This window comes from Idiotropiscis lumnitzeri, chromosome 5 (genome assembly GCF_059441095.1).
Source record: "Idiotropiscis lumnitzeri isolate Australia: NSW breed Sydney's pygmy pipehorse chromosome 5, RoL_Ilum_1.0, whole genome shotgun sequence".
Lineage (NCBI taxonomy): Eukaryota > Metazoa > Chordata > Actinopteri > Syngnathiformes > Syngnathidae > Idiotropiscis > Idiotropiscis lumnitzeri.
In genome coordinates, this window is record NC_142395.1 from 30,612,762 (window position 1) to 30,639,561 (window position 26,800).

At 48.3% G+C, this 26,800-nt stretch overlaps 3 protein-coding genes across 4 annotated transcripts; 1 reads left to right on the forward strand and 2 right to left on the reverse strand.

The window, feature by feature from the left end:
- Window positions 1–2,050: 2,050 nt before the first annotated feature.
- On the reverse strand, window positions 2,051–14,913 carry wdr59 (WD repeat domain 59). Of its 2 annotated transcripts, XM_088295312.1 has the most exons (25): window positions 14,801–14,912; window positions 14,103–14,152; window positions 12,791–12,926; window positions 12,519–12,604; window positions 11,898–11,978; window positions 11,802–11,839; window positions 11,574–11,662; window positions 11,372–11,488; window positions 11,200–11,277; window positions 9,710–9,866; window positions 8,321–8,400; window positions 8,118–8,247; window positions 7,232–7,347; window positions 6,963–7,127; window positions 6,793–6,888; window positions 6,540–6,638; window positions 6,138–6,259; window positions 5,904–6,057; window positions 5,508–5,641; window positions 4,896–4,977; window positions 4,708–4,820; window positions 4,422–4,545; window positions 3,458–3,612; window positions 2,671–2,813; window positions 2,051–2,500 (listed from the first exon to the last, which is right to left on the reverse strand). In XM_088295312.1, the coding sequence occupies exons 1-25, from the start codon at window positions 14,852–14,854 to the stop codon at window positions 2,265–2,267; spliced, it is 2,835 nt and encodes a 944-aa protein (XP_088151438.1). In that variant the 5' UTR covers window positions 14,855–14,912; the 3' UTR covers window positions 2,051–2,264. The 2 variants fall into 2 exon arrangements, with proteins under 2 accessions (XP_088151438.1, XP_088151437.1); XM_088295311.1 differs by having other exon boundaries at window positions 12,519–12,926; window positions 14,801–14,913.
- An 839-nt stretch (window positions 14,914–15,752) lies between these two features.
- Window positions 15,753–19,567, forward strand: nob1 (NIN1 (RPN12) binding protein 1 homolog). The gene is made up of 9 exons (XM_088296425.1): window positions 15,753–16,033; window positions 17,157–17,289; window positions 17,363–17,496; window positions 17,591–17,662; window positions 18,018–18,143; window positions 18,222–18,419; window positions 18,675–18,772; window positions 18,852–18,996; window positions 19,161–19,567. Exons 1-9 carry the CDS (start codon window positions 15,965–15,967, stop codon window positions 19,425–19,427), a joined length of 1,242 nt encoding a protein of 413 aa, XP_088152551.1. The 5' UTR covers window positions 15,753–15,964; the 3' UTR covers window positions 19,428–19,567.
- A 1,087-nt stretch (window positions 19,568–20,654) lies between these two features.
- On the reverse strand, window positions 20,655–26,593 carry snrpa1 (small nuclear ribonucleoprotein polypeptide A'). Its single transcript, XM_088296209.1, has 9 exons — window positions 26,398–26,593; window positions 25,430–25,577; window positions 24,904–24,982; window positions 22,994–23,040; window positions 22,817–22,919; window positions 22,602–22,681; window positions 22,387–22,462; window positions 20,920–21,013; window positions 20,655–20,852 (listed from the first exon to the last, which is right to left on the reverse strand). Exons 1-9 carry the CDS (start codon window positions 26,477–26,479, stop codon window positions 20,737–20,739), a joined length of 825 nt encoding a protein of 274 aa, XP_088152335.1. The 5' UTR covers window positions 26,480–26,593; the 3' UTR covers window positions 20,655–20,736.
- Window positions 26,594–26,800: the final 207 nt, after the last annotated feature.

Below are 26,800 nucleotides of genomic sequence, written 5' to 3' on the forward strand. Positions count from 1 at the left end.
TTACAATTCAGTAACACTGTATACCGACAGAAAGAAGGCTTCGCCATGGCAGACCCATTCTCTGCCATCCTGTGTGATTTTTTTTTTTATGGAGGCCCGCAAACAAAAGGCACGGAACATGGAACATCAGCTGATAAAGGACGAGTCACAGGACACCAAAACAACCTAAAACGATATTGCCTGCTGGAAATGCATCAGTCAAAATAGAAATAATAACAAGAAGACAAAATGAACTTCATACAAATATGTAGCGTTTGTAATCAATCAGTGGGTTGTTAATGTCCTCCCAATTTCTGACAAAATGCAAAAAGCTATTTACACATTGACATATTAAACAGTAGCATCACATCAGTGAAATTACAAATATGATTTTTTTTCAGAATAAACACAGTATTATTATCTCAGTGTTATTGTTTCTTCTAACTGCATTGCTACTTTTGATTCCCCTGAATATTTGTAGTGGGTCGCTTCCAAATCATTTCAAGAGAAAGAAAATCGCATGGGCTATTTTGATGTTATTGCTGAAGCTGGGCTGATTTTCTCAGAGTACCGAGAAGCTGCAAAACAAAATGGGAGAAAAAAAAATGTCGCGTTATATGATGACAAGTATGCACCCAATCAAAATCTTAGGCAGAGAGCTTACCATTACGTATTTTGACAGATGACATTCTTTCAAAAGGATGAACACCAAGTCTCCATCGCTAGTTTTTTTTGAGCGATGCAACATGGCCGCCACACCACCACGAGGGCGATTGATGACGTCACCACTCGTCGCGCCCATATAACAATAACGTGTGCAGCATAAATAAATTAATAAATAACAAATTCAGCGCAGGGGAAAGGGGGGGGCGCTGGTCGATACCATTTTCCAACCGCACTTACTCAAGACACATGACCTAATATACACCAACTTGGTGAAGATAGAAAATAGTACGTATATTGATTAGCGCATATGCACGTATGTTTTTTTTTTAATTTGAAGTTTGGAAGACAGTAGCGATTTATTGATTTATTTGACTTGACCTCACGGCATGAAATCTGGACTGAAATGACGAGGTCACATACATAACCACACATCAACATCAAGACCAGTGAAGCCGAGCGAACATCATCGCAACTTCAACCCGTGGTGAGCGAGTGCGCGTTCAAAACTTTCTTTCACCGGCGTATCATTGAAACAGGCAATAACAATTACTCTTATGCTTTCCAAGGCCTCGGGTTTAGGTCTAAATCTCACCAAGTGCGAAATTCTACCCATTAAGAACTGTTTGAAAACATCCACCAGTTGCATCCCAGTGGGGGGAAAAAAAAAGAACTGGTGTAGTTTGCGCTCTAGCAAGCCAGCTCCACCCAGCGCTAGGCTACTAGTTGGATATTCCCACCACTCCATCGATTCAGCCCGACCGACCGGATGTGGGCTGCCTGGCTTGACTCGAGCTCAGAACCTTTCTGGACACCTAACTCGTTCTTCCTTCGTCCGATGGCTGAACGTCTGCGGTATACGGCCGTCACCACCCACCTTGACTACTCGAACTCCCGTCTTTTCGGCCTCTCCCAGAAAGCCCTGCATCAACTTCAGCTTGTTCAAAACTTTGCCGCCCAAATCATCCGCAGAACACCTTCCTAGAACACGCGCTCATAATGGAACTCAAATCCAGGAACTTGCTCCAAGCCAAACGCTGCTGTTGACACAAAGAAATGGACCATTTTGACGGCACCACACTCATTCTCATCCGATCGGAGCGCAAAGCAGTCAGGCGGTTCATCCAGGTCATGAAGCGGTTGCTGCCGTTTCGAACGTCATTTGAAGCGAGTTTCCGAGCAGCATTTTGAAGCTTCAGTTTCAAAGTGCCATCACTCGAACTCAAACTCGGCAGTCTGTGAAAGTGAGGTTCCGTGATATAAAAATGCGTAGCTCGCCGTCGGTGGGCAGGACCGGGAAATGACGATCGATTGCCAACGCGCGCGCTGGCTGTGTTGACAATGACGACGGCAGGATATTTATGACTTGCATTCGTTCGTCAAGACGGGCCTTTTCAAAGGAGACACATTTGGTACAAATGTTTTATTGCCAAAGTGTGTAGACATCGTCCAGAGCTTTTCTCTCACGCGTTCACTCGTGGCTTCACGTGCAAGGCCAGTGAGTTTTCCAGGCCAAAGAGCGTGTCGTCCCCCTCGGCACATTTGACAATACGAGCACGGCGACACTTCAACAAATACGCAGCGCCAAGCTCACGTGATGTTCCGATCGCCCCGGCATGCCGTCAGAAATTGCTCTGCTGCAGACAGCGGCAGCCGCACCCGGCCGGGCACTGCTCGTGGTTCCGGAACCAGTCCATCATGTGACCCGTGTGGCCACCGTGTCCGCAGCTGAGGCAGAAGTGGGAGGATCCTCGCACGGCCACGTGACACACGACGCACTGGAAGCTCAGACGCTTGCACGCCGCGCACTGAGTGCCGCGACTGGGACTGCCGCAGTGGCAGCACAACATGCACAACTCTGAAAGCACAACGGCGAGCAAGTTGTCACAGAAGCCGCAAGAAAGTTGAACGCAAGTCAAACAGGAAGTTAGCATACAAAGTTAGCACGGTAGTGAGCAGAGCCGGTGCTCATCGCTAACGAGGTCAGCGTGGTCACGAAAGACGCGCCAAGCGAGTACGGTGACGTACCGACGCCTTGGTGCGGCTCGGGCGGACAGGAAGCGAACTTGAGCACGTCGGCCCGCTTGTCTCGGAGGTCCCAGCGATACAGAATTTCCGCGTAGCATTTCTTGAAGTCGTCAAACTGAACCGTGTTGGTTGGGTCCAAAAGTCTGCAGGCGATCGGAAGTGACAACATCACAAAGCGTGGGTATCTCATTTTTCTTTTCTATTTTGGACCCGAGCAGCCACTGCTGCACTTTTGAGTCGTTTTTGCGGGAATTCTTTCTCGTCCTCATCCTTTGATCGTATTTTTGACACGCCAAACGATGAGAACAAAATGGCTCGGTAGCGCCACCTACAGTGGGGAAATGAAAACCCATTCCGGCCTGCTTGACCAAAGTCAAGTGTAGCACGCCGAGATGTAGCAAAAAGGGCCGCTCCAGCCATGGTGGAAAATGAACGGGAAGTGACTTGCGGAATGTTTGAATGTCCAAATTTGGGCCCATTTGAGCTTCGTAGAGGAGTCATCTGATTGATTTCAAAATACTATTTGACGGGGGCGGGGCGCCACCCTTTGCGTTTCATTCCTGCTTCGCCGCAAAGGAGCTTAATAACTCCCCTGCACAGAAACATCGCATGCACATAAAGAGTCGTGAACCCAAGACAGAAAATATGCTCATATTCTCTTCTGCATATAAATATCCTTTGTTACATTTTAACGTACTGCAACAAATGCAAATGACAATTTGTCACGACAGCCTTCATCTTCCAGCTCCATTTTATTATTGGGATTTTTTTTTTTTTTTGGTCTCACCTTTTGTTCATGTCGTGCCGCTCGCGCTCTCGCTCCCGTAGGTCGGCGTGGCTCTGGTTGCCGTGGCGAGCATCTTCGGGGGACTCGCTACGGCCGTCGGCTTGTTCCGGGGTGTCCCGACACCCAAACGCCACCGTCGACTCGGAGGGGCCGCACTGAAAAAACGCCACGAAACGTCACGACCTGGGACCGCGCTGCCTCCGTTCTATTTGGACTCGCCTACGTTATGACATGGCAACAGGCCGCACGATATTCCTGCGGTCGACATTCGTACCCCACCGTTGACCACGCCATTACACCAAAGATGATCGGCGAAATGTCCTTTTTTTGCTTCCAACATGACATGACTGCTGACTAATTGCCAACGTGACAGATTACTGTTCACCAAAAGATATAGAGTGGTATCGCATGACAGTATTGCTTACGTGCCAATGTGATCCAAACGTTATCGAGTGGCAAACTCGCGGAGATGGGCATTTCACCCCTGGGACAGAACGCTCCGTCCGTTTTTTTTTAGAAAAGGACAGATTTAGCAAGGCCTGAAGCGGGACTTTGTCCATCATTTGAATCGTTCCGAGTACCGCGTGTATCGAATTCAAGTATTGAAATCTTGTCATGCTGTTAACAGACAGACAAAGGGAGAGCGAGCGAGAAAAGACAAAAAGCGACGGGTGCGGAGCAATTGAGAGGCAAAATAAGCATCTTAAGTTCCGTTTAATTTGAGAAAAGGGATGAAGTTCAATAAATAAAGCCATCTCTACATTGCGACCTCTGGAAATTTGTTTGAGGAAGGTCCCGTATGCTCTGCAACTACAGCTGCTGTCAGCATTGTTTGGAGAAAGCAGCTACCTTTCGAATTGAGATGAAGCCACTTCCGTTTTGATGGCATGTAGTTATTGTGGCTTTTAATCAAGCGTTTGGTAGTCGGGAAAAAAAAAAATGAAGCGGTCGTATCCATACTTACGTGGCGCGCTTGACGGAACTGCGGCGCACCGTGCGTCAGGTTGGTGTTGGTGCCCAAGTCAGTGAAGACGCTGCATAGCATGCCCAGCGTCTGCACGTCGCTCATGTGACTGTAGTGCTCCACGCTGGGCGGGAGGGAAGTTGATGAGAAGGTCACAAGCACCACGCCACGCATTGCGTAGACCATATTCACGTTACGTGGCTGTAATGCGAGCACCGCCGACGTGACACGACGGTGGCTGAGCGCCGACTAGAGTCCATCGGCGGCGCGCACGGTGGCAACTCACAGTGTCTCCAGCAGGCGGCGTCCAAACGGATGACTGGCCCAGGGTGCATCTGCATCGGGGTCAGAGTTGGGACTCAGGCCTTGACTGGTCGCCGCTGAGGCCAGAGCCCAGACCTGAAAGCATACGGGCAAATACTTACGAGCGATGTGACGTGTCTACTTAGGTACTCGCGAGGCTCAATCGCGTACCTTGGCCACGTCTCGGCGTCCGGCAGCCAGCGCGGTGGCCGCATTCTTCTGACACGTGTCCTTGGTGTCACACATGTTCAGGCTGAGAACAGCAGCAAGTGCATATGTGTGGGGGTATGTACACACACACATAAATATATATCTATCGATATATTCTGTGGCGGAATGAGCTCCCACTGAATGTTAAGCAAGCCACTTTCAAAACTCGTTTGAAGAGGCATTTTTATTCTTTAGCTTTCAACTCAACATGAGACGTTCGACTGTTTGTGGGTTTTAATTTGAGTTCTAATTTCTATGACAGCATCTGGAAAACGCTTTGTTCCAACGCCAGCAATTGTTTTGAGCTTTTCTATTTTTTTCCTTGATCCAGATTGTACTGAACAAAATTTCCACTGATGTTGATCGCTTATCTTGGCGTGTTTTTCTGAATATCCGAGTTGACCGAAGCATACGCTTTCATGACGACGAGCGTATTTTGACCGAGTGGGGTCAAAAAGCATTCAGGGACTCATCTCTCATCACGGCGACGCCACTTGAAGTGTACTTTGCATCTGAGCCGAGATGTCAAGGACGGAAAGTGACGTGACTTGCGTTCAGGCTCCACCCACTGACATGTAATTCTCTCCCAGAATTTTGTGGACAGGAAGCAGGCAGGAGATCTCCTGGATGATGACTTTGCCGGCCAACTTGATGGAGCGGCCACCGCAGTCGGCGCCATCTTTTTTGCTCTTGAAGCGCCGCGATTTCTGGACGATGCGCACGCACACACACACACGCATTGATTTCAATCTGCAATTTCTTTGGCTTGGCAATGACTTCTGCACATTGGGCCAGATGGCTTTAGATTGGTTTCCCCCCTTGGTGAATAAAACAATCATTTAGAAAAATTAAAATTGGTTGGATGAAATGAAACTTTGATTAATGTGCAAAAACACACAAATCTTTTTCCACAGCTCGTGTGTGAGCATAAATACGTGCGGTCCACTTGTTGTTGTGTTTGCATGTCACCCGTTCTTTGTAGTAGAAGGACGAGATGGACACGGTGTCTTTGTCGGCTCGAGTGGGGCTGCCGCTGTAAAGTCTGAGCGTGTTCTGAGATTCGGAGCGAATCTTCATGGGTGTCAACACGCCACTGTGGTAGGCCGACAGAGCTGACAGCGACCTGACGCGCGCGCAAGCACAAACACGCAACACGTTGGGACACACAAATGACGAATGACGGACCGGCAGCCAAAGCGCTACCTTGGGGTGGGCTCGGTGGGCGGGGCCACACGGTGCATGCTGATCGGCCGGGTGAAATAAACCAGACAGCCGGTGCCACAGAAACGAGCCCCCGACGTGCGCGGAAAGGGAATGTTGGCGTCCTGCGAACAAAAACGGTGAAATACAAGAATGGCAGGCAGCAACGGCTCATGTTTGTTTCTCATTTCATGTTTCTTTTGTAGCAATTTGTTGATGCCGCCTTGGTTTGCTCTGTGTGACTGCAGTCGTGTCGCTTTTGTGGCGATGCTTGATGGACTCAACATTCGACGAGGAAAAGAACGTACATGACCGTGACGTTGTTTCCGACTTGATGATCATGTCATTCACTCGCCCTCCGTGTCTCCCCATCTTGTACTTTCTCTCTCCCTCTCGATGGCTTACCTGGTAGGAGCCGTAGGTGTTGATGACTCTCGGGAAGGGCTGCAGCGTCGACGCCACGGGATTGGACAGCACAAAAGGTCCCGAGGATGGGCTGTCCTCCTGTGAGGATGAAACATATGAAGAAATTAGGAGTATGATCCGTTCATTTCACCCCTCCGAAAAAAGCCACAAAAACAACAACATGGGTTTCACATCTTGCAGTCCAAGTCGGTAGCACGGCAGCGGCTAGATAAGCTAATTAGCGTCTTCTCACCATGTCAGACTGGAGGCAGGACACCAGTTTCCGGACGCAAGGTTCCAGGCAGTTCTGGTTTCTCTTCACCTTCTGCAGGGACACGTCTGTCAGGATCTGAAAGATAAGACGCATGTGCGGATGCAGTGGCGAAGCAACGCGGCGGAGCTCCTTCAGGAAGCGCGTCGTACTTTGTGGATCTTTGTCTTCATGGCGGCAGAGATGCTCGTCGGCGAGATGAACTGAAAGGTGGGGGCGCTGTTGTTGGGATATTGTCCCGGGAACTTCATGAGCAGGCGGACCCGATGTGTCCCGAAGTGAGCCGACACCGTGCAGCTGCAGTTCACCGCGTCCATCTCCGCAAAATCGGAAAGGTAAAAAAAGTCATCCGATAAAAATGGGAGTCAGCGTAAACAAGGAGGCGGCGTTCGCCATCGTCGCCTCTGCGTCGGCGTTTCACCTCCACGTTGACGTTCCTGATCTGCAGGTTGACCAGCGAGAATTCCTGCTGGAGCGTCTGAGCCAGACTGGAAGACGCCTCCGCCGCCGCCGCCGAGTCTTGCGCGCCACCTTGATCTGGGGATGGAGCGCAGGCGTGACCGCAATGGCGAGACGTGACGCACGCACACGAGGGTGAAACGAACGGGGAGGTCTTGACGGTGAGTCGGGACAAAAATAGGGATGGGAATAGATCAGACATTCCGCTTCTTCTCACTTCCCATTAACCAAGGAAAGGAAAGCCACTTATGTTTGGCAGAACGACGTCGTGTTGTCGCTTTGCCCTCGTTTGCCTCTTTGTTGCGCGTCAACTCAAGCGGCGGATTCGACCGAGCCGATTTAGATTTGAACAAAACTTGCTGCGCTTGTGGACAGTGACGGCACAGCACTGACTCTCAAATTTGGGCTCAATCCCAATTGCTTCCGTCTTTGCCAAGAAATGGGATTTGGATTTTGAAAGGGAAGGATTGGCCCCTTTTTGCCCAAAATGACAAAAGTGGGCAGGCCAGAACTCCCAAATTTGCGAGAAACGGCAAGTTTCAGTCCGGCGACATCGCAGGGTGAGGAGGTTGCGGTCTCGACTATTTCTTTTTTTTTCGAGTGGAGAAAAAAAATGACTTTTCTAGCCACTCGGCATGGAGAAAGATACACGCCCACGCCGAGCGACATCAGAGCCTCCGCCGGCTGTGACGTGAGCCCAATGATGGCAGAGAGCTTCTCTTTTTTTCCCCCCTCACCCAACAGGAAACGCTAAGTGAAATCCAAATAGTGAGAAGCGGTCGTCAAGAGGAAGCCATTTTCCATTCCCATCCCGACACGCGAGCGGACGGGAAGTACACAAGCGCCACCGTGCAAATGAGGCCGGACGGAAATTCTGGCGCACTGTCCTTCCGAATCGGTGGACGTCAGCGACTTGTCCGTCTCCATGACGGCAGACATGCCATCCATCAGCTCGTCCGCCAGGTCGCTGACGCACAGCTGTGACAACGACAACGACCATGAGAAGTTGTCGCGGCTTCGACGGCCGCTCAGTAACCGGGTAAAGGTTGACCTTCTGGAGCTGCGGGTCCACCCTCCAGATTCTCAGTGTCTGATCTCTGGACCACGTCACCAGCTGGAAGTCTTTACAGCCTGCCACACAAACAAGGACACGTGTCGACCAATCGGCTTTCAGCAAAAACAAGCAAATGCGATAGGTCGTTGACTCTCCAACGTCCTCCGCTGCTCACTCCTCCCTTCACTGCGCTGACGACAACAGGAGAAAGAAGCGCTTCTTAACTTGGAAGAGTTCCGCATTGACCGACCGGGAGCACCGGCCTCTCCGAATGGACTCTTTCACTCTTCTACCTAACATTGCAGAGCCCCAAATTCTCTCTTCAATGTTGCCCACTTTGCGTCCATGGCAGCCTGCTCATTCCCGCTTGTCCTTGGGCTGCCAGGATGGCCGAGTGGTCTAAGGCGCCGCGTTCAGGACTCAGTCTCCCCAGGAGACTTGGGTTCCAATCTCGAATTTCCCCATTGTGGGACTAATAAAGGGCATCTTATCTTATCTTATCTTGCCCTCCTGGAGGCTAAGCTCAGGCCAAGCTGTCAATAGCCGTCAAATGTGCGCTTGCGAAGCCCTTTGAGGCTTTTCCGTGCCTACGGGCTAGAGAAATACATTTGACTTGACTCAGTTGGAAGCGGTCATGATGGTTCCAAAGTTGTTCTGATGACGGAATTTGCCACAAGAGCAGACGTCACTTGAGAAGAAAAGTAAAACCGTCGCGCGTGCCGACTGCTCTTCGGTCCGCTCGACAATTCTCTTCCGAAAGGAGCTTTTGTCATTTTTGACGAATGATGTGATTTCACTGTCAGCCACTAGATGGGGGCACACGTATCTTTGACTTTGGAAAATTAGAAAAAGGAAGTACTTCAAGCGTCGCCTAGTTTTTTTTTTTTTTTTGCTAAAGGTTACTGAATGTCAAATGGCCCGCCCTGGTTATTGGTGAACATTGTCAGATTATAAATTGAATTTGTGATCTTAAAACAAAAGCAACATTTGTTGACTGCAAGCGCCGATGGCTCGCTCCACTTGAAAATCTCTCTCTAACTCTCTTACACAAAATGTTAGAGGTGTTCGTACGATATTCAAAGTGCCGTCAAAGCTATAAAAAGTTGCCTTGGGAGTACTTCAAAAGGATATTTGCAGATCACGGATTTGACTTTTTGCAGGGTGGGAGTGACGGGGAGTTATCTTGAACAGACCACCGCCCACGACGGCTTGACTTCACTGATGATTGTTCCAACTTGCTAATGTTTTTCTCTGTCCTGCTTATTTCTTGGCTGAGGAAGAAGTCCGGAGGCGGGCATTCCAGCACAGAGTTCCGCTCAAATTGCTGGAAGGCATCAACATGGATGGAGACGGGAAGTGTGGCGTGTGCACAAGAGGGACCTTGACCTTCCTTCTGCGGCCTCCACTGGAACTCGAGGACGACGTCGTCGTGTCCCACAAAGGCGTGCACCGGACTGTTCAGGTCCAGTGTGGACCACAAGAGGAGACTGTTCTCACGCCGCAGCTGAGGAACCATCACTGTCACCAGCCCGTTAGAGAAGGGCTGAAACACACACGCCCACAATAAATGTGACAAGAAAGGACATTCTGTACGGATGGATGCATTTGTGTGCGTGTATGTATATATTAGGCCTGCATGATGTGCGGTTGGAACATCACGATTGACTCATCGGAAGACGTTAGGGCTGGGCGCTAAACTGAAAATTTACCGTTACCGAAATTTATTACAATGACCGAAATCGTTTTGCCCATGTCGGTAAATTGGGTGTTTGAAAAAAAAAAAGCCTTTTCTGTCTGCGGCAATGTTCATGCCCCTTTAAGACCGCTCCAGCGCCTCTAGTCACGTGACTCCACACGTCTGATCGAGAAAGAAAACAGACGTCGCTGTCGTAGCTGGCGATTCAAATCCAGAAGGTTTTTCACCACCCACAACACAACCATGCTGTGCTGAAAGTTCAAAGTGAGAAGCAAGGTTGGACAAGTGACAACAGCCCATTAGGAGGCGACACCAAGAGGTGAACGCGATAGCCTAGCACATAGCTAAAGATAAAGCTCCTCTAGTTCCAGTGGCGCGCACACGATTTAAACGCTTCATGAAAGCCGTATTTCCCGATATGGACTACATCGGGCCGGGAGCTTAGACATGTCAAGCATTTTGCATCTACATCCGACTTGTGGTCGGGTCGCAACATGGATCCCTGATTGAGCCTGACTGTGCATTACATAGACGACAAGTGACGACTGCGCACCAGAGTACTCGAGACGGCACATTTTCCCCGATGATGCACACTTGTTTATTTGTCTTGCATTGACATTTCCTTTCATTTTATTTAGCATTTTTTTGTTTGGCATTATTTACATCATGACAGCATCTTGGCGCAATCTATTTGCAGAAAAAGATTTTGCAAGAGGTACCCTTTTTCTTTGTGACATTGTTCAAGTCATGCAAAGCAAGCTATTTGGAATGTTTATACAAATGATTTTTGTACTTTTATTTTTCATTGAAAGTAATGTGTACCAGTTGGTCAATTAAAAAAAAACGGTCAATATGCATTTCCTGCATTTATTTTGATTTTAGTCCACGGGGGAATTTATCGTGCATTTATCGTTATCGAGGTAAAATTGCTCAATTTCTCGCAATATGGATTTGAGGTCATATCGCCCAGCCCTAGAAGACGTGCAATGTTTTTGTCCTTTTTTTCTTTGAGCACGCAAAACTTGTTTAGCTTCATAGAAACCGCAAGCTACTGAATGCTCATACATATAATGTCTGCACCTGAAAGAATTAAACTCACATTCACGTATTAAACACGCACATACTTGTGTATTCAACAAACACATAGAAGAGTTTACAGATGTGTGTCGTGTGTCCTGACCGTGTAGCGGGCCTTCCACACGGGAACCTGACATGGCAAGATGTTCAAGTACTTCCTGGGCTGCCGGTAGTCCCAAAACTACACACACACACACACACACACACACACACACGGCAGATGTAATGAATGAGAATGGTGAGCGTGCGCATGTGCGTGTGAGCGTGCGTCTGACCCTGACGGAGTTGTCCTGGCTGCTGGTGGCCAGGATGAACTCGTGTTCGGGGTGCCAGTCCAGCCCGTGGATCTTGGACAAGTGCGCCGCCACGTATTCGCACGCCGTGTTGGGTTTCTGCAAACACGAACGAACACGCCAGCTCCAGTCATGATAAGCCAGGTGAGTTTGTCAGTTTGGTTGTTCGCGTGTGCGTTCTCACCCGTCTGTCCCAGATACGCACGTCCCCGTCGTGACTGGATGCCAGCACGTTGTGGTTCCTGCGGTTCCACTTGACCTGCGACGCGCCGGCTGGTGGCGACAAACTTGTTCAAGTGAAAGAAGTCCTTTCTGATGTGTGAGCTCAGCGTCAGGGGTGTGGCCACATTTTGTAGGACCAGTTCAAATTGAGCCTAGTTGGAATCGGTTGCTGTTGTTCGTTTGCACTCACCGACCGCTGACAGCGCCACAACGGGTTTTCGCGTGTCTCTGTGGAGAGAAAGCTAAACATGAGCTACCGCTAAGGAAGCGAGCGCGCTCGTCTCACCTGATATCCCAGATGTACATGTACGTGTCGACTGAGCTGCTGACCAGGAACTCCGCTTCGAAGCAAGACCAGTCCAGATCGCTGCGCACACGCACACCCGTCACATCAAGTCACGTGATGAGAAGGAGACAAAAGAGGTGAAAAGAAGACATCAATCGTCACGTGACATCAAATCCAGTCTGTCACACGATTCCGCGTGTCGTGCGAGGCCACCTAATTCCACATCGTCGATGGACATCACAATTCCTCAAAGGGGAAGTCATCCCCAGAATTGACCAAACTGCGTTTGTGGAAAATGAGTGAAGCAGCAAAATGCGTCCATTTTTTTCAATCACAATAGGAATCAAAATGCCGTGTTTCAACTAGTGAAGGCACATAGAACATGCGTATGATTGCAAATCATTTTGGGGGGGCTGACTTCCCGTTCAAGAAGATGTGATGTGACACATTGTCACAATGTACATGACGTCATCACATGATGCAACTCGTCAGGTGACCTCACATGATGCCACGGGACACATGATGTCGCAATGTTGACACGTGACATCATCACATTTGACCGATGATGCCACACGCTGTCAAGATGTTACGCAACACCAAACAACCTATGAGGTCACACACCTGATGACTCGTGTGTGTCCTTGCAGCGACGTGTGGACGCTTCCTCCGCCGTCCTTCCACGAGTACAAGTCCACGCGCTGGTTGCTCTGGAAAACCGCATACATATATATATATATACACACACACACACACACACACACAGAGCAAGAGAGCAAACGAGTAAGTGTGAGAGGGACAATGTGAGAGAGAGTGCGAGAGTGAAACTGCAAGAGAGAGAAAGTGTTCAACAGGAAGTGAGGCTGGGCTTCGGGCGGCCTCCCATGGAAACAGACCGAGGCGGCAAAGATGTGCGCTTGTGAGCGGTGGGGGTTCCACTGGACGGTGCCCACGTCCCACTTGCTCTGGCGGGACATCTTCCGAGCCAGCTCCGATGGCGCCTCCAGGTTGACCACGTACAGGAAACGCCGCCTGGCGGGAAGGGCAGCCCACAAACACGACATTTGCACATATATAGAAATACCTTTTTGCGAACCCTTTTATCATAAGCAAAGCACTTGAGAGAGCAGAGATCTTGTGCTCGTGACAACGAGCACTCATCAATACTGGCTTGGAATTGCCTCTTTTTTATTTATTTTTTGGCCACTCAGATGTTTCCCAGAATATGAAAAATGTATCTGCATACAGCGCCGAGGCATTTTGTCGAAAAAACACAAAAGCAATGTCAGTGGAGCAGCTCACCGTACGATAGGCAATGCATTGCAACGGCGACTGGCAGCTTGTGGTTCTGCAACCGGCGTCATTCCCGAAGAATACCGTCAATTGCCGAAAAAAGCCTTTTCGTTGTTAGCGAGTTGCTAGAGGTCGAACAATGAATTTAGGCCGTTTGCGTGCAAAAAATTAAAGTGAGTATTCTTTAAATAGATTTATTACTCCAAATGCGGTGGGTCAAGTTTAACTCAAACTTCATTTTTCAAAGCGGCTGGCTGTTAGCTGGCTAACCATTAGCCGGCGAGCATCGGTTGCGCCCGTGTACGAAGCAATTGATCGTGTCTATCCTTGACCACCTGTGGAGAAATTACACTTCCTTCTAAACTAATGATGTGGCCATCTGCTACATCTGTTTTTAAGGGTGAAACGTTGGACCTTGTTTCCCTCCTGGTATTCTGTCATACAAGTCACTGCCATTGATGGCTATTTACGCTAAGGCTAAAATCCATTTTGACTGTGCTGGCAGAGAATGAATAAAGATTTTTAAGTGAGACGATTATTGTCTAGATGCGCACAAAATGAGTTCTTGCACTTAATATCGCTGTCGCTGTTGAGTTCTTTTGTGCCATCGGCGAATGCACAAGCTGTAACGTAGAGAAATCACAGTACAGGTATGTTGTTCACCTTTGTAGTTGAGAAGTGGATCTTTGATGCATTTGAGAATTCAAGTATATTAAAAGGCCTGTGCGTTAGTTCAATTCAACAAAAAGAGACATGTGCACACATTGCAGCCTTTCTTGTGCCCTTTTGCTATTAATCTGGCTCAGACATGCACGGTGGCCCTCCCTATAGCAGTTCCAGTCACGCAACCCTGACGTCGGACATTTAGGAGGGATTACCCAAGACAGCAAGTGTGACGGACGTCGAGCGACTTACCCAGAAAGCACGGCGTGCGAGCCCAGGCAGTCCACGGACATGGTGGTCGCCTGGCAACACAAACACAACACGAAAACATGCTGACGGACGTTAACTGACGGAAGCGCTGCTAAAATAACAGGACGAACATACCGACGGAGAATTACAGTGCCCAGACTGCTGACGGATAACGAATGACGGACCGGCAAACAATCGCAAAATGCCTACCTTTGATTGCTAATATCGAAGTTTGCAGTGGCACAGCCAATTTCAGAAGCAGAATCGATTTATTGCCATTGCCTGCGAGAGGTACATTTACGACTAGGATTTTTGGGGGTCTGATGGTGCAACATGAAACAAAAGGCAATCCTAAAAACGAAAAAGAACGTGGAACAGGATCAACAATGACGTTCGAACGCACAGGAATTTGTCGCCGCCATTTCGAACCCTTCTACTACGATAGCGAACAAGCCGCTCGAACAAAATATTGTATACATTTCGGACATAAACGCATACCATAAATAAAAGAGATAAGTTGAGAAACGGAAGGTGTCGGGCAATGCAGCAATGCTTGTTAAATAGGATTGAATTGCAAGAGTGAAAGCCAAACCCACATTGATTGAACTTTGACCTCGTGGGTTTCTCAGACGTTTCAGCGTTTTAGTTCGGCACTAACGAACGATTTTTTTTCAAGACGAATATAAAGCGAACGAACGAACCTGCGCATCTCGAAACTCCAACACAACATTTTCGCAGCTCCAGCGCGCCGCCATCTTGTCGGAGTGACCCGGATGTCAACAGACCGCCACGTGACAAATCCGCAAGTGGATGTGGCCGGAGGAGGGGCATTTTTTTTCCTTTCCATAAACTTTATTTACATTGATAAACCAAACACACAGTTATTTGTACGTGCACAATACACAGAGAAAAGAAAAAAATAGAAGAGCCAGAGAATTTCAAACAAAAAATTCTAAATAAATAGCATACAGCAAAAGTCTTAATCACTTTCATATTTTTAGAATGAAGAATATAATTTATATGCTGTCTGGTTTCTGGATCGAAAAGAGGTTTTGAGTGACAAAATTTGGATTTGTGGATATGGAAGTTTGCTAGAAGAATGATCACATTCATAATAGTTACTTCGCTGTTTTACCATCGTTATTGAAGAAGCCAAAAAGTATTTTTTTCCAACAAAGTACAAAATCACAGCCAATATTACCAATGATAAATCGATATATATCTTTCTAAAACTTGATGGTATTTGGACATTGCCAGAACAGGTGATTCAACGTTTCAGGAGACATCGTACAAAATAAACATTCAACATATATGTCTTCCTCGAACTTAAGAAGATAACGCTTGGTGGGATAGTACCTGTGAATAATTTTAAAAGAGATTTCCTTTACTTTATTTGTCAGAAGCAGCTTCTATGGAAGAGACCAGCTTTCCCCCCCCCCCGGTGTCAATGATCAACAAAACCAGACCAGTAAGAAATAACAATATTACAATTTTTAATTCTATCTCATATAGTTCAACAGATCTTGCCTGTAGAAGTCAAGATGTCGGAAGAAATGACATCCATGACTAGAGCCAACTCAATTTGAGTAACAATGGGATTATTTGATTATAGTTATGTGTTCCCAGCGGGACTGTTCAGTGGTTGCACACCGCACAAGACGAGCGGAAGTAGAGTGTATAAGAGACGTGCTGTTATAATAAAGAATCGTTGAGCAAATGAAAGAACTCTAACCATCCATTCTGTATCGTTATAAGATAGAACAGAACGAAACTTCGACTACCGTTCTTGTGACAAGTTGCATTCGTGAGCACGTGGTGAGAAGGTCTTCTCTGATTGGCCAGGCTGCGAACGTCTTCGATCAAAGATGGCGCAGCCCAGAGTTGAGCATGTCGTCGCAGACGCGGGAGCTTTTTTGAACAAAGCTCCCCTTCAGGTGACTTGTTTTATACTCTCCTTGATGTTCATATTAATGACCTGATTTGAGGAATTGACGACCGGATTTGATCTGATTTACCACCGCGGAGAGGTCGCACGAATCACACGACGTCACATTCGCAATATGTCGACGTGATGGTGATGATATTTAAATCAACGACATTTTGTCAGAACTACTTTGCCACTACTACATGGAATCACAACGACTAGATTTAATGTAGCGGTGCTGTCACTATACTAAACTTATAAGATCCTGGTACTGAAATGCTACACGGCAAAAATGTAAATAGTCAGGAAAAGCAGCAGTAGTTGTGGGCGGTCAAGGCCTTCTCCGCTGGGCAAACATAATCAAGAAATCATGATCATATTCTTCACATTGTCATTTTACATCCTAGTGTTGAAGTTTTAGCTTAGAATTTTTATCCGATCAGTATTCCGCTAGCTCGTGTCGCTAGGCAGATTTCACAATACCAAAAGCACACACTATTCTTCAGATACAATCGTGCCGGCTTCTGTTCTCTGTGAGCAAGGGGGATTTTACTGTTAATAGACAGTTGCCATAGCCAATCAGATCACGAGTTATCCTTCTCGCTGGTTTTGCTGAAAGAGAGAAACGCTTCTCGTGATTGGATACTCAGCCATGAGGGGGCAGCGCTATGGAAATCAACTCACTCACCCGAAAGTCGTAACTGGCGACCGTTCGAAAATCTAGTCTTGCTTTTTGAAACCACAAGGGCCGAAGGAGGGAACAGTGTGGCTTTAATTGCAGATACACTTGAGAGGCAAATTTTAAGACGGACTTTTCAAGAGAAGCTAGGTCGTGCAACACTCGCTCAATCTGCGTGTCTTTCTGTTCATTATTTCTCCACTCATAAAATGATGGCAATATGAGGAAGATTTAATCAAGTAGGACTTAACTGAAGGCCTAGGTGTGAAATACACAGCTCGCACTGAAAAGCAGTATAATGAAAACCGGCAAAACAACTTCAGATTTGTATTATGTAGAATGAGAGAGAGAGAGAGGGAGAGGAGAAGCAAAAACCAAAACTCACTCAAGCAACAACCCGTAACTTGAAAAGTGGCAATGGGACGTGATGCTGACGTTTGGTGATGCGTTTTAGGACATCGGGAAGAACGTGTACACGCTAAAGGAGGTGGTGGGCGAGATCCGGGACAAAGCCACCAGGAGGAGTTTGTCCTTCCTCCCGTACCGGCTCAACCTGCGACAGCCTGCAGCCCAACACGTCCGATTGGGTAACGGTGCCGGCAGGGCAAGCGGGGAGGGCTGGTTCTGCGCAAACTGACAACGCCTTTGTCGCTCTCTCAGTGACGGAATTCTCCAAAAAGACGGGAGATTATCCCAGCCTGTCTTCCACCGACATCAAAGTTCTGGCGCTGACGTTGCAGCTGGAGGAGGAACAGGTTGGGACAGGCCACCTGCGCCAGGAGCCCCGCATTCAGGTGCGATTTTCCCGCCATGACCTCACCTTCCGCCCCAACACCACCCTGGGTTCTCGTCCGATAGCCGGTGCGGCATTCTGCTTGTTGTTTGCAGGTGGACATGAGCGACACGCGGCGCCACCCGGAGACGCCCGTCAACGTGGCGGGATTCCACTTCCCCTCCAAGGTGAGAGGTCATCTTTGGGCCGCATTCCACTCACTGAGCACAAGTTACATTTCTTGAAGAAAATGATCCAGTACACGGCACCGCAACTTCTGAGTTACATCGCGAGAGTAATCTTACACCAAACGTAATCTAGTAGTTGTGATGTCATGTTTTCTGATGGATATGTTTTTCTTTCCTGAAAAATGTAACCCCGAAAAAACAGGGAATTGATTGACGATATGAGTAATTGAGTTACGAGAGTGCTCAGGGTCCAAATTCAACTGGCAAGTTGAGGTACCTGTGTCGCGTTGTTCCGGTCGTTCCCGGGGACAGGAAGTGGCCGAGCGTCACCGTCGTCGCCGTTTTCTCCTGTCAGGGTTCGGATTGCAAACGTGAAGTGAGGAGCACGCCGCAGCCAGCGTCTGAAGCCGACGATTTCAACAGCTTCCTGTTCTGGAGGCAAACACCGGCCCCCGTTGACTGCCACCTGCTGGCGTTACTGGTTATTACAACGCACGACAGCTTAGCTCGGCGCGCTCAGCTGGAGCGGCCTGTTGATCCTTTGTCGTCATCATCGTAGGAGGAGGATGGGGTGCGACAAGTCCCCGGGAAGGACAAAGAGGAGGAGGAGGGGGACGACAATGATGATGACGACGACGACGACGGCGGAGGTTGGATCACACCCGGCAACATCGAGCGGATGAAGATGGACTCGTCCGATTGGACGACAGCTGCCCAGGTCAAAGTGGGATGTTTGACAACAGACTTTGCCATGCAGGTGAGTGAGCGGCGTTACCACGCCAACCGCACACAACGGCCACGCCGTCGTTCTTCATCGCATGACTCAAGTGCTCACCGCGAGTCGTCATGTGGCTCATCATCAAGCAGCGACTCTTGGCTCATCACGAAACTCATACGGCTCACCTGATTGGCCACATGACCCGCCCTGTCACTCACTCGTTACCTCAACATGTAACTGACTCTTTGTGTGACTCACCACGCGGACAACTCTTCTCGTGACGGGTGTGTGCAGAATGTCCTGATCCAAATGGGGCTCCACGTGGTGTCGATCAACGGAATGTTGATCAAACAAGCTCGGAATTACGTCCTCAGATGTCACGCCTGCTTCACGTCAGTACTTGCACACGCGCATGTTTTGCCTGACCAATAGTATTACACGCTGTTTAAAGCGTCTGTGTTTGTGCGTCAGGACCACGAGCAACATGAACAAACAGTTTTGTCCAAAGTGTGGCAACCGAACGCTCAAGAAGGTCAGCGTCAGCGTTGCCGAGGACGGACGCGTGCACTTGCACTTCTCCAGCAACCCCAAAGTGCTCAACACGCGTGGCCTCAGGGTAAAAAAAAAAACAACACACACGAAAAGAGGTGGACACGCAAGTGCAAATGTGACGAGCATGCATTCAAAAGAACAAACATGGAAACGCATACACATGCGACCAGCGACGCGAATGAACGGCCTTGTTGTGCTTTTTTGCTGCGGCCGCGGCGGCGCCCGCAGTATAGTTTGCCGCTGCCGCAAGGGGGCAAGCACAGCCAGAACCCGCACTTGTGCGAGGATCAGCGCTTCCCTCAGCAGCGTCTGTCCCAAAAAGCCCGCCAGAGGACGGACGCGTGGGACCCGGACTACGCGGCCGGCGGGGCGTCGCCCTTCTGCCAGAATGACGTCTGCAGCCGAGCCGCCAACCTCAAGCTCCGAGACGCCGACTGCGGCGCCGGACGCCGTAGAGTCAACCCCAACGCCGCCCGCAGGAAGTTCAACAAATGAATTGGCTTCTGCGCTGCCCCATCCGATCGCGATGTCGCAATCAGTGATCGGGTGGTCGCAAACCAGCCAATCGGCGATCGGCTCTCCTCTCCCAGGCCGATTGGAATTCATTCCAGAGAAAGGCCAATCAAGTTGTCACGCTTTTCATTTGTTTTGCCGTAATAAAAAAAAAATCAAACCTGAAATTGCCTCTCTCTCGTTTGTTGCCGAGTTCTCGTTATTGCGTAGTGATGGCAAAGATGTCACAAAGTCTGGTACTGGTCGTTGCGCCCGTTTGGTGTCACAAGAAGAGTACAAATGGGAAGGGCCGTTTCAATGTTGCTCGCTTTGTTTAATATGGCTCGTTAAGGCAACGTGAAGCGTCTTCACAAATGTGGCGTTCAAACATTTATTGGCCTCAAAGTGAATTGAATGAGAAGAAGTGGAGACGAACATGAAAATGTTGTTTTCCCGTGTATTCATTTTGAGTCGTCCTCAAGCGGTGTTTGGCCAACGCACTGCTGTGAAGACGCAAAGCTCTTTGACCTGAATCAGCAAACAAGGAGCAGAACTCCCCTACAATCATATAAGTGGTGGGCGGTCAAGGCCTACTCTGCTGGCCCAACATAAGAGATGATCATATTCTTCACATTGATGTCACATTATATCCTAATGTTTAACTTTTTAGGTGAGCGTTTTTATCCAATTAGAAGTCAGGTAGCTCCTGTTGCCAGGCAGATTTCACCATACCAGTAGCGCGCACTATTCCTCCGAGGCCTTCAGATACAATCATGCGGGATTCCGTTCTGTCAGAATCAATGGGCTTTCAGATGTGATAGACAGTTGCGATAGCCAATCAGATGACGAGTTGATGGCAGTGAGCCGTACGCTGAAGGTGATGAAAGTGTTTTGTGATTGGATACTCACTTGCGAGGGGGCAGCACTATGCGGAATCAACACACCAGAAAGTCGGAACTGGCGACCGCTCCTAAATGGAAAATATTTTCTTGCTTTTTTGAAACCACAGTGGTCGAAGGAGGGAAAAGTGTGGATTTAATTGCAGATGCACCCATTTTTAAGCTGGACCAAGACATCAAGAAAAGCGAGAACGTCCAACACCCAGTCGTGTGTACGTGTATTTCTCCAACCGTGGTATTACAAATGGAGGTGATAAGAGGCTGGAATGGCTTGCATTCAAATGTATGATTCCAGCACAGGGAAGAAAAAGAGTTCATGACACGGCAGACATAAAACGTCAAAAAGAACATTTAATGTGGTCTTACATCAAAATAAAATCTACATATTAATGAGGAAAAAAAACCTAAAGTGTTCAGGATCCATTGACGTGAGGATCTTGTTCCCTGTCCTGAGCCTCTTCCGCCTCAACGTCCATCGGCGACGCATGGCCTTCCTCCTCGTCTTCCCCCTCCTCCATGCCGGTGCCATCTGCAGGAGAAGAAGAAAAGTGAGGCCTGACTGAGAACGTGGCCGAGGGCGACGGCGGGCTGCAGACCTTGCGTGCGGTCTCGTCCCGGGATGTGTCCGGCCTGCAGAATTCCTTTCAAGCGCTCCACCTCGGCCAGTGACGACGCCTTGGCGATGGCATTCTGACAACAAACATAAAACGCACTTGCTGTCTCTTCCTCTTGGCCTAATTGGCAGCCACACACAACCGCCACCATGTCGCCATCATTCACGGGACGGGACACAAACAGCGTGCCACAACCCCACTTTTGTATTTTTTTAAAGACTTCGTATGACTTCATGTTTCAGGAAAAAACAAGATCATTTTGTGAAACATGCTTTTGTCAAACATCTTGAAATATTTTGCCATGTCCGAATATTTGTTGATTCAACGGTTACAACTGTCAGACCATTGATGCTACTTTCATCAGCCAGTCTATGGTGTTTTGCATCGTGCGTTAGTCTTAAAGGGAAAGTTTGAAGAAAGCTTGACCCACCGCATTTTGAGTCATAAATCTATTTAAAGATTGTTCGACCTATAACAACGAAAATGCTTTTGTTCAGCAATCGGCGGAATTCATCGGGAATGACGTCAGTCGCCATTGCAATGCATTGCTTATCGTCTGGCGAACCGCTCAAGTGACATTGCTTTTGTGTTTTTGGGCAAAAAAGCTCGGCGTTGTGTGGCGATGCATTTTTCGTATTCTGGGAAGCATCTGTGGGGTCCAAAAAAAAAAGGACACGTACATGGACCAACAAAAATTTCAACCCAATTAACCGATAGATGGTCACCACGTTTGCTTTTTTTTCCTGGTGGAGAGCAAAACACTCAATCTGGTTGACAGTTTCGGCCGTCGCTTCAGCCTTCGTCAAAGCTGTCACACTCGTATGCGACGTGTCCTAAAAGGGATGATCTGGTTGAGGAACCTTCAATACAATACAATTTGATTTTATAGAGCATTTCACAACTGATGGAGCTGGAACAAAGCGCTTTCCATAAGGTGTGATATAAATTAGCAGGTCATTAAAATAAATGAATTCAAATTTAGGCTCCCGTGAAACGATCAAAACTGCGCTCCGTCCCACCAAGCAACATAATTCCCACAAGCTGCTCTTCCTTCAACTCTACAAATATGTGAATTCTGTTTGAGATTCCGCTTTGTGAGTCCATTTCTGACTGGCCAATTACACTTTCAAAGTTGAGCCCTGCCATATTCCATCGGCATGACGTCACACTTGCGAACTTGAGGATAACTATTATTTGGTCAACTATACCAAAAAAAAGTGTTTCATGCTTTGTTATTTGTATTATGTGCATTTATTTTACTTGTGAACAAAAAATATTTGATTTGCCATTTTCTGAACTGACCTCACACATTCTTTCATCACATCTTTTAAATCAAAACCAATTTCCAGATTCAAACCAGTTTTTGTTGAGAGCTTACGATTCGGACGAGGTCTCAAAACGATCCAAATGCTCGGCTAACGGCTGAGTCGCGGCGGCTCGAGTTCCTACCTTGATGGCTTCAACGTCAGCGTGCGTCGGGCCCGTCCTCTTCTTCTCCAGTTGCGCCGCCAATCCCGGGGTGAACCTGCAAAAAAATACCCGTGTCAGACGGCGCGCACGATCGGCGGCTTCCCACACTTTGGATCCGGCGTAGTATCTGTTCTCCAGTCAAACACGACGTAGGCTTCACGCCGAGCGTGCCTACCGGGGACCGATCCTCTTACGTTTTGCTCTGCTTGGCAATATCCTTCGCCAGCTGAGCGCCGCGTTTGCCTTTGAACATTTTCTCCGCCTCCTGGCGTTCCTGCGACCACAAGCAGACGTTAAAGTGACGGACGTTTGCGTGGACGTGACCGACCGCGAGGATTTCCTGCCGGGACCGCGGATGCCATCACGACGGGACGGTGGCAGACAAAATGGCGGCTAGCCTGGCACCCACCTTGAGTTTCACCTTCTGGAAATCCAGCACGCGGAGCTGCGGGATTTTGTGGATGACGTAGAGCCTGTAGTGTTTCTTGTTGGTGACGGGATTCCTCAGCAAGCTGGCCGGACAACAGAAAAGAACAAAGTGAGGACTCCCACCCGACGGCCGTTTCGCTGACGTGGCGCTTCCTACCTAAGCAGGGTCAATGTCTTCACAGACGCCAGCGGCTCCAGGTCGCCCTGAAAAAACACGACCGCAAATGGGCATTCGAGGGACACTCCCCAAATCTCATTTACTTTCACAATCTCACCCTAAACTATTCAAGCGTACGGGACACACACGCAAAAAGGTACCCTCAAAGCGTTTTGAAGAAGGAGCACAAGTGAAAAGAAGATTACTTTGGCAAAAATCAAATGATAAGGCCTCAAAACAGATGCAGAAGAAAATGTGATCTTTTGCTGGCTGTTTGGCCCGGTGCGTGCGTGACGTCACCGGCCCGACGGGGTCGTCTTGAGACTCCGATGATGGCGATAAGCTGTCGCTATGGAAGTCTCAGTTGCTCTGTTTTTAATATTTCATGAGAGGGGAAATCACGATGAGCGAGCACACTTGGCGGTCAGAAAGTCAGAGATGACATCATGACGTCGAAGGATATTCAAATCGTAGCGCTAAATCCATAACGTGGATCAGTTCACGAAACCGTTCATCGCGTCACGGATGGTTCATTGTTTCAAAATCGCAGCCACTATGTTTGGGTCGGGGATTGACGGATTGACTTTAACTAATCATTTTTTTTCTGAAGAATTGGATTTAAAAAAAAAAAAAAATTTCAGATTCACAGTGCAGAAAATGCACAAAACCTGAATTGATTACAACCCAGTTACAGATGTGAAATGCACGCACACGCGAGAGTCACATCTTTGTCCCGCCGCGCAAAAAAGAGACCACTTTTGTCCTGCCTAAAGTAAACTCAAATCAGGATGTCACGTCATTTCTTAAATTTCAACGAAAATGAAAAACAGAAGTTCTGGTGTTCGATCCCCGTGGCCCTTCTGCTTTCAACCCTGTTGACCTTTGCCCCCTGGCATCTTATCAAAAACCAACAGTCTCCAATTTGGTTTTTTCCAATGCAGTTTCTTTCATTTTAGGCAGCGGGCAAAAGTGAACAAAAGCCTTTCTTTCCAAACAGTCATCCATGCCTCGGTTCCACGTCGGCTCCATTACTGTCATGCACTTGAATTTGGAGTCAGCCGGTCCTCCCTCAAGCGCCTCCAGTTGCTCCAAAATGCTGCTGCTCGTCTGGAGAGGGGAGCCCTCTAATCTCGTTGCCCACTTGAGTACAATGACAATAACGGGATTTCTATTTCTATTAACCGGAGGTCGGAAGACGGATCGCATCATCCCGATCTTGGCCTCTCTTCACTGGCTCCCAGTCCATCACTTTCAAAAACTTCTCTTGGTCTTGAACTCTTCATGGCCTCGTCCCAGCGTACCTCTCCGAGCTCCTCCACCCCTACGCCTACGCACCCGCCCGTTGCCTCAGGTCTGCGACAGGACCAAATGGCGCTGGAGGTGCCGAAGACGAAGCGCAGCCTCAGAGGGGGATGAGACATGAGACGGTTGCTGTTCTGCTCTTCTTCTGGCATCGATTGTTTATGTGTTTTCATTTGTGTTCTAATTTCTATGACACCACATGGAAAGTGCTTAGTTACAGCTCCAGCTGTTGTGAAATCCTGTAGCGCTTCTCCTCACGAGGGTCACGGGGGCTGCCGGAGCCTTTCCCAGCTATCTTTGGGCAGTCGGCGAGGGACACCCTGAACGGGTTGCCAGCCAATCGCAGGGCACACAGAGACGAACACTCATACTTAGGGGCAATTTAGAGTGTTCGATCGGCCTGCCGTGCATGTTTTTGGAATGTGGGTGGAAACCGGAGTACCCGGAGGAAAGCCACGCAAGCACGGGGAGAACATGCAAACTCCACACAGGATGGCCGGAGCCGGAATTGAACCCGCGCCCGGTGCCGTCTCTCACTGTGAGGCCATCGTGCCGCCCTGTTGTGAAATGCGCTCTAGAAATCAAGTCGCATTGTTGTTGTGACTCACCAGCTCCTGGATGATGTTGTTGGTCAGGATGAGTTCTCGCAGACCGGGAAGACTCTGCTCCAGGTTCTCTCCGATACGACTGCACAGCAACGCAACACAACACAAGTCACTTGCCGCTATCGCGCATCAGCATGATTTGCCATTTTCGCAAGGCACACAAACGCTCTCTTCCATTTCCACTTGTCCAGCCAGCCCAAGCCGCCTTTTTCTGTTTGTTTGGATCAGTTCCTGTTCATATTCTGACCGTTTTGGACAATTTGACATTTTTGTGCCAAGAATATCAGCATTTGTTGCCGTGCTTGTGTACGCCTTTGAATTGGCAGCCTGTTGACAAGAGCTGCGTTACGTTATCCTTTATTTACGCTTTACAATAACACAGCTCGTAGCCAAAGCGATTGCCGGCGTACACGCCCAAATTGCCAAATGCCAGCGTGCCGCCATCCTTCTACTGCTCAGGGGAGCCTTCGATTGTGTTCATCAAACTAGAAGCAACGCCGAGCTCTCCGTGCGTGTTCGCATGTCTCACCAGATTCTGTTGTTGTTCATCAGCAAGGTCTTGAGTCGTTTGAGGAGCGGGAAGCCGTCCAGTTTGCGGACTTCGTTATCAGAGAAGTCAACTGTGTCAAACTGGTCCAGAGTGGCCCCCAGATTCTCCAGAACTGGAATCTTATAACCTGGCAAAGTGTTTCCAAAGCAGACAGTGTCACATGCGCACGTCACGTTGATTGCAGTGATTAGCCACGCATTGCAAACATTTGACCTAATGTGCGTCTATTCACATAGGTTTGCTTTTTCTGAATGTTTTCTGTCGCCGGTCCTTCCCTATGGAATGAGCGCTCATTGAATGTGAGGCAAGCCCCAATGACACCATATGGAAAGCGCATTGTTACAACTCCATCTGTCGTGAAATGCGCCATAAAAATAAAATGGTATTGTACTGCATTGAAATGTAATGTTATACATTGAAGGCTACATGACGCCGCCGTCTCAGCGTGATCTATATCTTTGCTGCTGTAACGCTTCAAATGTCCCCACTGTGGGACTAATAAAGATAAAGATGTCCTTTATTAGTCCCACAATGGGGACATTTGAGAGAGGCCATCTTTATCGGTCCCCTTGACCAAGAACAATGGCTATGGCTAACATTAACTTTCTCAATTGATGTGCAGCAATAACAGTATTCAGTGCCTTATTTTCTGCACTGCATGTACATAACTTAACATGTGTCCATTCTGGAAACAAGGCTTTCAATTTATTTGGCGTGCATCATTTGAAAATTCATCGCATTCTTTGTTTACAAATGATGACGACTTTTACTATATAATTACTACGCGTTTTCCTATCCTGTGTTGTGAAATCTTTCTAAAGAGACCGACGTTTTGGAAAAAGAAAAATGTGCCAGTTTGAAACGCGACAGACTGCAGTTCAAATCTCGAGTTGGCGTGAACACTATCACAGGCTAACAGGCTAACATGCTAACAGGCGCTTGCTTACCTCTCAGGTCCAACTCTCGGTCTCTCACCGGGTTGGTGTACTGAGCTGCCTGCTCGATTAATTCCGCAGATAGCTTCACCATTTTCAAGGTAAATCAAAAAGAGCAACACGATTCACCGAGTTAAAAAGCGCCACCGCTCTTCGAGGGACATGCGGAAATGACACGCGTTGCCGTAACCCGGAAGTAAAAGATTTTTTTTCCGCCCATTTTTTGAAATTATAATACCACTTTGAATGTACAAAATATATTGGCATTGTGCATTGTTATTTACGACCAAATTATTATTCAAATTTTGGATGTATAATACAATACAATTTTTTATCCCTTCGTTTTCCATCCTTCCATTAGCTGTAGCTGCCCTGCGATTGTCTGGCAACCCGTTCAGGGTGTGAACCGCCTACT

Coding starts and splice junctions, on each gene's coding strand:
- wdr59 (XM_088295311.1), bottom strand. CDS start 14,854: ATGGCGGCGCGCTGGAGCTGCGAAAATGTTGTGTTGGAGTTTCGAGAT. Junction 11,663..11,801: donor TGTGGCGCTGTCAGCGGTCG/GTGAGTGCAAAC, acceptor TGTCGCCACCAG/CCGGCGCGTCGCAGGTCAAG. Junction 6,058..6,137: donor CCCACCGAGCCCACCCCAAG/GTAGCGCTTTGG, acceptor CGCGCGCGTCAG/GTCGCTGTCAGCTCTGTCGG.
- nob1 (XM_088296425.1), top strand. CDS start 15,965: ATGGCGCAGCCCAGAGTTGAGCATGTCGTCGCAGACGCGGGAGCTTTT. Junction 18,144..18,221: donor GCCACCTGCTGGCGTTACTG/GTTATTACAACG, acceptor TCATCATCGTAG/GAGGAGGATGGGGTGCGACA. Junction 18,420..18,674: donor CAACAGACTTTGCCATGCAG/GTGAGTGAGCGG, acceptor GGGTGTGTGCAG/AATGTCCTGATCCAAATGGG.
- snrpa1 (XM_088296209.1), bottom strand. CDS start 26,479: ATGGTGAAGCTATCTGCGGAATTAATCGAGCAGGCAGCTCAGTACACC. Junction 22,682..22,816: donor TCCAGAAGGTGAAACTCAAG/GTGGGTGCCAGG, acceptor TTGTGGTCGCAG/GAACGCCAGGAGGCGGAGAA. Junction 22,463..22,601: donor ATTGCCAAGCAGAGCAAAAC/GTAAGAGGATCG, acceptor ATTTTTTTGCAG/GTTCACCCCGGGATTGGCGG.